At 52.4% G+C, this 9608-nt stretch overlaps 1 protein-coding gene across 4 annotated transcripts; it reads left to right on the forward strand.

Moving 5' to 3' along the window:
• The first annotated feature begins 5 nt into the window (after positions 1-5).
• Positions 6-5956, forward strand: RNF25 (ring finger protein 25). Of its 4 annotated transcripts, none has more exons than XM_055718565.1 (10): positions 6-91; positions 199-273; positions 357-459; positions 554-621; positions 1310-1379; positions 1506-1577; positions 2320-2460; positions 3262-3351; positions 3879-4013; positions 4139-5956. In XM_055718565.1, the coding sequence occupies exons 1-10, from the start codon at positions 54-56 to the stop codon at positions 4862-4864; spliced, it is 1518 nt and encodes a 505-aa protein (XP_055574540.1). In that variant the 5' UTR covers positions 6-53; the 3' UTR covers positions 4865-5956. The 4 variants fall into 4 exon arrangements, with proteins under 4 accessions (XP_055574540.1, XP_055574542.1, XP_055574541.1 ...); XM_055718566.1 differs by having other exon boundaries at positions 7-91; positions 3879-4010; XM_055718567.1 differs by lacking the exon at positions 3262-3351.
• Positions 5957-9608: the final 3652 nt, after the last annotated feature.

Below are 9608 nucleotides of genomic sequence, written 5' to 3' on the forward strand. Positions count from 1 at the left end.
CCTCCCCGCGCGTGCGCCCTCGCCGAGCTTCCGGTTCCGGGGCGCGCGGGAACATGGCGGCGGCCGGTGAGGAGGAGGAGACGACGGACTGGTAACATTCTCCCCTCCTCCACCCTTCCCCTGCCCCGGTGCCCCGCACCAACAGCCTAGCGGGGCCGGCGGCGCTGCTGCCGTCTGACCGCAGCCCGGTTTCCGCAGGGCGCTGCCGCCGGAGGTGGAGGTGCTGGAGTCCATCTACCTGGAGGAGCTGCGGGTGACGCGGGGCCACGACAGGTACGTACCGCGGCCCGCACCCCCCCCGGGCCCGGCCCGGCTCGGCTCCGCTCCGCCGCCCCTCACCTCGGCCTGCCCCGCAGGTGGGAGCCCTGGGAGATCAGCATCACCCTGCACCCCGCCACGGCCCAGGACCAGGACTCCCAGTATGTCCGCTTCACTCTGGTGCTGTCTGTGCCCCCCCAGGTAGGCTGTCGGCCCCCCGCGCCCCCCGTTGTCCCCACCCTGGGCCTCTCTGCCTTCCTTGTTGTGCTTTGTGTGTTTCTCCTTCTTTTCCTAGTATCCCGATAAAGCTCCAGAAATCTCAATCAGAAACCCGCGGGGGCTGTCAGATGAGCAAATTCAAAAGTGAGTGCTGAGAGGGTGGGGAGAGGGTGATCCTTCGCTTTGGAGATCCAGGAGGCAGAACCAGTGAAAAAGCTTTTCAGATTCACGTGGCTCCCCATGTCTGGTTAACAGTCAGATACAGGTCCTTAAGTCACCTTGTCTTAAATGTTATAGGAGCCGCTGGTGCTGAGTTTGACACTGAGGGGCCCACTTGATGGTTGTTCCCCTGTGGTCCCCTTGAAATGTAATCTAAATCCTCTGGGCCTTTGAAGCTGTTGGTCCTGCTTTGACAGAGGTGGGACTGAACAAAGTCCTTGGGCAGCCTGTTATTGCATTTGTGCTCCTGTCCTTGGTGCAGCAGAGTGTGTGCAGAAAGACACTGGTACCTGCCAGCAGCACAAGAGTAACAAAGCTCCCACCAGACCTGCTCAGGGTCTGCCATCAGATAAACAAAACCTGAGATTCACCAAAACCAAAGGTTGCTGGGTGAGCTCAAGTAAGGCAGTGAGGACAAAGGCTTCCAGTACACCAGCTTGTAGGGAGCCAGGAGAGCACGTGAATATGTATGTGCCCATCCCCTGCTGCAGGCAAAGCCGGAAGGCCAATGCTCTCTTTCTTCCTTTTTTCATCGTGGTGGGGTAGCAGGTATGTGGGACAGTGAAAAGGTGGGGCTAAATTTGTGTTAAGTATTTCTGATGCTTTGCTGTAGGATCTCCCAGACTCTTATAAGCATTGCTGAAGCCAGGCTGGGAACAGAAGTGCTCTACGAACTGATCGAGGTGAGAGCTCAGGGAGGTTGAGGGTGACGAACCACAGACACTGGTCCCTGACTGCCCAAGAGGTGGGACAGCCCTGAGCCTGTGGGCAGGCCAGTAAGTAAAATGTTTGCTTTAATGCTTCTGCAGAAGGGGAAGGAGATTCTCACTGACAATAACATTCCTCATGGCCAGTGTGTGATCTGCCTCTATGGATTCCAGGTAGGTGTGTCTCCTGGCCCCACAAGTGGGCTGGGAAGTGAGGCAAGAGAACAGGGAGCCTGTGGCTCAAAGCTTGGGATGCCAGCCTGGGACCGGGGTGTGCCTCAGCTGTACCCCCTTCGTCTGTAGGTGATACTACTGAGCATGAACCTTGCTGAGGCAATGTGTGCTGCTCTCCTTGTCAGCCTGAAGATAACCATCTACAGAAACTGGGTGTAGGGACAGCAAATGATGCCAGAGCATCTCATCTGCGAAGGAGTGGGTGGGGTGTGGGTATAGTTGCTGGTGCATCTCAGCTTCCCTGTGTTGGTGAGACCTCACCTGGAGTTCAACAAACCTGTGTTCGGGAGGGACTGAAACACATCTGTGCAGGTGTTGATGTCTCTGAAGACAGGGGAGCTTGCTTTGCCTGGGCTGCAAGGAGAGGCAGTGCCTACCTAGGAAGAGCACATCAGGTGGGAAGATTGCTGCTTACCCAGGAACACATGCAGAGAAACCGTCCAGAAAAACTTTGCATCTTGACATTAGGAGTATTTCTAACACTTGGAACAGGGAGCAGTATCCCAGTAAGAGCTGAGGAATTAGAGATGAAGCCCAGCAGAAGATGTTATGTGGCTCTGCCAGCAGTAGCACTAGTTCCCCACTGCCAGTACTGACATGGGAGTAAAAACCCACCTCAGCTGCGGAGGCTACACAACCCTGTGCTCGGAAACCTTTTAAAGCTGCCCTTTCTCCTCCACAGGAAAGAGAAGCCTTCACCAAGACCAAGTGCTACCACTACTTCCACTCTCACTGCCTGGCCCGCTATGCCCAGCACATGGAGGAGGAGATCCTCATGCAGCAGGAGGAGAGAGACCAGCACCTGGTGCCATCCCCCAAACAGGTATTAGGCCCTGGGCTCTCTCTCCTGGCTACCTACAGAGGCCCTCATGGCATCTCTGTCACCCACTCTGGGACATGGAGCAAGGGTTAGCGTGACCCAGCAGCACAGTCAATGTTGTGCCTGCCCTGAGAAGCAAAGTGAGGATTAGACCAAGTGATCTCCAAGGGCCCTTTCCGAGCAAAATTACCCCATGAGTTTTTTAGTACTTTAACAGTTGGTTTATTGGATCTCTGGATCAGAGTCTGCTGTGTGAGGGGGCAGGGGAGAGTTGCGTTTTTTGACTTCTGGAACCAAAAGAGTTAGGAAAGAGAGCTCCTTCTCTAGTTTTTGAACTGCAGGGGTTTGCAGCAGGATAAATGTGATGACCTGTGTTCTGGGGTGATAAAATCTGCCTGAGCAAGTGTTGGAACAGTTGTCAGCCACAGAGCAAATAGCGCAGCTGAGCATGAAACAAGTCAAAAGCTCCTTCCTGCAAAACCCTTACAAAGAGGTGCTGCCTAGATGACATGCTCCACTTTGGAGTGGAGAAAAATAGATCCTAGACTAAGGAGGACTGAAGCCATATGTGCTAACAGAGGAGGTTTGGAGCACAAATACCAGCATGCCTTATGGTGGAGACGCCTTCCATAGCAGTTTTTGAGACACCAGGCTGTTTTCATGCTGCCAGAACCCTCATGGTCTTCCCTACCCTGGCAGAAGTGTGAATAAGGCCACCCTGTTCCACTTCCCGGCTGGTGTTATCCAGCAGCATGTGAGCTGGGTCACAGCCAGGGTTTGGTATCACCTCTTGCCTCCCTTCAGGAAGTCGGTGTGCAGTGCCCTGTCTGCCGGGAGACCCTGGTCTACGATCTCTGTGCTCTGAAGGCGGCACCACCCCCGCAGCACCCGCTGGTAAGAGATGAGGGGCTCACCTGTGCAGCCGTGCCTGGTTGCTGGCTAGCTTCGACTGGGACATTATAATGCATGAATGAGTGCATGCTCTCAGGTCCTCCTAGATGGCCCATCCAAAGGGCAGTTCACAAAACCTAGCAGGGTTTCTCCTGACTTTGATGTGTCCACGAAGAGCAGGCTTAGTTGTATAGCCCTGAGTCTTGAGCAGATGTGCTAGGGAAGAGGTGATTCTGCCATGGGGCGTACTCACTGGGATATCACCAGGGTCAGGAGAGTGACCTGATTGTAGCTGCTCTGCATCTTGCTCCACAGCAGGGTGTCCCAAGGTAGTCACTGCAGGAACAGTGGGTCTGCATCTAGGGATTTCACGTGCATCTGTAGGCCTGGCCAAATGTGGCAAAGGGAAGCAGGTTGCCTGGGCGCTGTATGATCAAAGGAGCATTTGGGGAGCAGCCCTTAGTGCTGCCAGCTGCCTGTCCTTGATAGATGTTGAGAGTCCTTAACCCACCTTGCTTTCTGCTACTCAGGAGCCATACAGGCCAGATGCCAAGACACTGCAGCACCAGGAGGAACTACGCTTAATTTTCAAGAAACAGCAAGAGAAAGGGGGCATCATTGACCCTGAAGCAGAGAGGAACCGTTACTTCATCAGCCTCCAGGTGGTATGGCACTGGGGACAGAGAGCTGGCAAGGGGGGCCCTGGACTGCAGGACTGAGCACTGTCATCTGCTGTGGGACATCTGCTGTGACCCTGTCCCTTTCTTCACTGGTGACTTCTTTCTTTCAGCCTCCAGCTGCTGTTGATCCAGGCCAAGCAGCCACTGCCTCTGAAATGCCGGTGAGCGCAAGTGCTGTGAACGTGCCCCAGCTGCCCAGTCAAGCCTCAGCTACAGAGCCAGCCGGGGTGCTGGAGACCAGGGCAGAGCCCAGGCGGCCCGAGAGGCCTTCTGTGCCCAGACAGCAACAGAGCAAGAGGGAGAAGCACAGAGGGGAGAGGCCAGCCCCCAGAGGCCAGGGCAGGCAGTCATGCAGTGGCTTGCAGGAACCGGCAGAGGAAGCCTGTCATCCGCTCCATGGCTCCAGGGGGGCCAGAGGCTTCAGCCAGAGACCAGAGCGGAGACTTGGTGGGAGACACAGCCAGGAGTTTCCAAAGCCTCACAACAGAAGCAGGGCTGCTGCTTTGGCTGAAAGAAAGGAGTTGTGTCCTGAAGATCCCTCACCAGTAACTGAAGCAGCGGACTTGAAAGCAGAGCACCGTGATGTGGAGAGATGGTCCCCGGAGGAGGGGGCTGAGGCCCAGGGCAGGGAGATGGAAAACCTGGCATTCAACCGCAGTGAGCACAGAGCAGCTCCCAGCTGGCAGGGCCACCACAGGCCCTGGGACTGCGGGAGGTGGGAGAGGTCCAGAGTCCAGGAGCGTGGTTCCTACCCCAGAGCGCCAAGAGGGCGAGGAGCGTTCAGGCCCAGTGGACAACGAGAAGCCCATCTCCTTGAGAAGGAGAGTGGCTCCTAGCAGGAGTGGGGAGTGGCTGAGCTGGGGGAGGGAAGAGCTGTTTATGGGGGGAACAGTAAAGGCTTTGGTGGAGCAGTAGCAAGCAGGCACCGTACCCCTTGGGAGGAAGAAGGCAGTTGGCATGTGGCACAGCTTGGGACAGGCAGTGTCTCCAAGGTATGTGCATAGTAGAGCATCCTGGCATGAATGACTGGCTGTCACCAGCATTGGAGAAGCTGACTCCTGACAGATCACGTCAACCTCGGTCTCAGAGGACCCAGGGGACAAAGGAAGCCTTGACTGGGGACCCGCAGCCATCATCCCTGTTTGTGAGCGACCAAGAAACATGCACACCTATAGAGCAAATGGAATGAGCCCCGTGCGGTGCTAAGGCAGAGCCAGAGTTGTGGCAGGACCTTTCCTGGAAGCCAGCATCCCAGTGGAGCCGTGGTAGTGCCAAGCGATGAGGCTGTACCAGGACAGCAGTCTGGAGCTCAGCTTGCTATGTCGCCCATCCCTTCTCAGCATACCTTCTCAACTGCTGTCCCTGTCCCTTGAAGACAACATTCCTTCTCCTGCAGCCCTGACCACTGTTCAGCTGATGGGCTTGGCCAGGCAAGTTCCTTTGGATGACAGGACATTTCCCAGTCCCAGCCAGGAGACCTAAACTAAGCTTAAGTCAACACATTGGCAGGTCAGGGCTGTCTGGTGACTGAGGCTTTGGGTTGGCTCCTATTCCCCCAGGAAGCCTGAATTTAGGTGGAGCTCCTGCACTGTCCTTCAGCTGCTTTCACGCAGGCAGAAGCTGATAGGGGAGACCTGGGAAGAGCACTCTGCTTTGTGACATGTATCTCTTGGGATCCCCCTCTAAGGCCAGGCTGTATCTTGGAGCTTCCAGCAGCCTGAAGACATGCCCTAGTACTTTGGATACTCTTACCCTCCTTTCCTTAAGCTGATCTTGCCTCAAAGAAATGAGGATTTGGGTTTACCTTGGTGCCAATCCTGCTGCTGCTGCTTCACGGATTTAAACAGCGTCCCACTTCAGAGCTGTGAACAGGTGATCCCAAACCTCTGAAGTGGGACACTGCTATTAAATTAATTCATTGAGTCTTCTCCATGCCTGCTCCCTTTGTTTTCTTTGCACTCTTGCTCCTCTTCTTTGCTGTTTGGAGCAAAGACATTGATCCCTCATACTGCTTGCTCCCCTCCCTGCTCCCTACATCCAGAGCCGGGGCAGAGACCTTCCCCTGGCACTCCTGGGTGGCTGGCAGGAGGTCTTCCCAGTCCCTGCTTTGCCTGGCTCACTGTAAGCTGTCTGGCTCACCCGGACAGCTGATTCTTTCACACTTGTTCGTGCCTTTTGCCCCCACCTCTCTTTTGGCCACACATGTGTTGTTACTGTTTTCTTTCTCCTGCTAAATGCAAAAATGGCCATGCCTCCACGGACTTGACAGAGCTTTGTGTGAGGTGCCTCAGAAGCCAAGGGCTGCATGCTGGTCAGGAGGGCATTTGTGCTGCATCTGCCTGGCTGATCCTTTGGCACATGAAGGGTGCACAAAAGCTCTTTTGAGTGGGTCCTCCTCACCTGCTGCCCCATTCTGTCCATGCCCAGCCTGGTCCTGAAGGGGCTTGTTTAACCTGCTGCCCAAGAACCTTATGTGCTTAAATTTCCATCATGGGCCTATTTTCAACTCTAATGCTCTAAAAGCATTTTTTGCCCTCCTTGCTCTGAGCCTACACTACCTGTCCTGGGCTTGGGGATCCGAGGGTTGTGGGAAACCTCGGCTGGTCCGAGGGATCGGAATGCGAGCTTAACATTAGCCTTGAACAGATACCCGTGTATCCTTGAAGAGCCTGGGAAAGACCTGAGAAGAGCTGAGTCAACAAGATAAGGAACCTCCAGATGCGCATGTACGAGAAGTGTATCAAAGATGTAGCAAAGAAAAGGCCATCCGGTCATGAACTGATGGTCTGTGAGTGAACCCATCGTGTATAGACACCTGTTCTTAAGAAATACTTAAAAAGGCTTGTTAGAACAATAAACGGGGGCCTTTGGCCTTTTGGCTTTTGTGCACAATTCTTTGTGTGTCGTGGTCCGTCTCAACAGCGCCACCTGGTGACCCCGACGCGATCACAGCAATGGCACTGCGCGGGCGGCGGGCGGCCCGCGGGGACGGAGCCCAGCACGGCAGAGCAGCGGGCAGAGCTGCCGGAGCCGGCTTTGGAAGAGACACCTGGATAAGGTGAGCTGCTGGGAACATGGGTACTTCATTAAGTAAGGAAGAGACTATTATCGTTACTATGTGGAAAATGATTTTGCAAAAACGAGGAGTTCAGTTGGAGGAGTTGTTATTGCGAAAAATGTTACGGAGTAAAAGAACAAGGATATGAAACAAATCTTTTAGTGTTTCTACTTGGAAAGAGTTAGGCGATAAACTGACTGTGCCACACGGGGGGAAGTGGGGGCAAAGACTGCAGCATTTTTAACGACATGGCGTCTGCTTTATGAAACTTTGAAAGACTTTAAAGTGCAGCGAGATCAGACAGGGCACTGCTTCAGCTTCTAAAACCACGCAAAGTCTTGTACCCCCCCGTGCCGCTTCCTTCAAAGGAAGAGACTCAGAGGAATGCACAAATTATGGACGCTAAGGGGACAACGGGGGATGTAATGTTGGAAGGAGAAAAGATTGTAGGTTCTGGAGCACACCCTAAAACCCATGAACCGCGAAGGAGGGTGAAGCTTTGGGAGGACTCTGGTGATGAGATGTACACAAAAAGCTTTCTGACAGCTGGTGATAAAACTTATAAAACACCTGCAGAGCTGTTAAATGAGCCAGAATCAGTTGACTCCAATAATTCAATTCCAGTAGAGCCATCGGCTCCACCATCTCCTCTTTCAGATGAAGGAGTAACTCTGTATCCTCCACTCCCAGGTGGAGGGCCTGATGATTGGGATAATCCGATGAATAGGGGTGGGGAGAGAAAGAATGAACAGGGCCAGAAAGCAAAACAACAATTGGAGAAACCTCTTGGGGGTCCCTCTTGTAGAAAGATGCTGCAGTCATGTGATTTACCTCCTGTATGTATTACTGTTTGTCCATATAATCCTCTAACTTTTTGGCAGAAGGTAAAAGCACAGGCTTTGCAGGAAATGAATTGGGATTTATCTGAGGTGATAGACATCTCAATGTCAGAGCCTGCTGCCGACACTTCTGTAACAATGGCATCTCCTGTTGCAAGGGGGGACCCAGCACAAGGGATAATGAACGAACACAAAGCATGTTCATGGAAGGTAATCCAAGATTTGCAGAAATGTGTAGCACAATATGGTCTGAATTCTCCAGCGACTCTTCAATTAATTAGACTATTAACTATGGAAGAAATTACACCTTATTATATTGCTATGTTAGTGCAGGTCATGTTTCAACCGGAGCAATATGCTGTTTTTAAAACAATATGGGTGCAGAAGGCTGATGCCCAAGCACTTAGAAATGTACAGTTTCCACAAGATGATGTGCACTTTGGTAATGGTTCAGATGTGCTAACAGGAACAGGACGGTTTTCTAATCCACAACGTCAGGCACAGTAGCATCTATTGATTTTAGAACAGGTTAAGGCTGTGGGTATTGAAGCCTTAATACAGATGGCCGAATTAGCTGAACCAAAAATATCCAAATATACCATGATTCAACAGGGGGCTAGAGAACCATTTTTGCAGTTGGTCGAAAAGTTGCAAGCTGCAGTGGAAAAACAAGTATTTGATGGGAATTTAAGGACTGTGTTAGTAATTCGTGAGAGACAATGCAAATGCCAATTGCCAAAAAATTATTGAGGCGTTGCCAGGGGACCCCACCCAGGACACGATGATACAGGCTTGTGCCAAAGTGGGATCTGTAGAGCATAAAGTGGTGACCCTGGCCACAACCATGACTGCTTTGAAAACAAAAGACGAGAAATGCTTTAGTTGCTGCCAGAGTGGGCACATTAAAGTAGCATGTTCTAATGAAAATAAAAAGGGTGGCACGGGTAGAGCAGCAGGAGCAGCAGTGGTTACATGTCATAAATGTGGAAAAAACGGTCATTTTGCAAAGACCGTGCATTTGCATTTTGCAAAGTGTCAGTCTAAATTTCACTTAAATGGCCAGCCCTTGCCACAGGGGAACGGCAAGAAGAGTGCGAGGGGTTGTGCGAAGACACAAGTGCCTGCCACATCAGCAAACAATCCATTTCTCGGCCATCCTCAAACACGAGCCTTTGTGACTGGTTATCAGGGAAAACCAGTGGATCAGCCGGCACTATCCACTGCCGACACAGTAACTATAACAACACACAGGGTACATAAAGTCCTCTTGGATACTTGGGGACCTACTGGGGAAGGGCTAAGTGCATTATGAATTGGACCGTCAAGTGCTACTGTACAAGGATTTATGGTACATGTAGGAGTCATTGATGCTCACTATGAGGGACAAATCTGTGCTATGGTTCAACACTCACTCCACTGTTACAATAGACAAAGGCACTCGCATTGCTCAACTTGTACCTTTTATGAGTTGTGTTCCTAGGACTGAACAGGTCACCCAGGGCACTGGAGGGTTTGGATCCACTGGACAACTGCAAGTGTTTTGGACACAGACACTGTCTGACAGTCGGCCACAAATGGTGTGTGCGCTGTCTATGGATCAGGCATCACCAACATCGTTGAAGGTAACTGGACTATTGGATACAGGTGCAGATGTCACTATTATTTCTCAGTGAGACTGGCCTT

Source organism: Falco cherrug, chromosome 8 (genome assembly GCF_023634085.1).
Source record: "Falco cherrug isolate bFalChe1 chromosome 8, bFalChe1.pri, whole genome shotgun sequence".
Lineage (NCBI taxonomy): Eukaryota > Metazoa > Chordata > Aves > Falconiformes > Falconidae > Falco > Falco cherrug.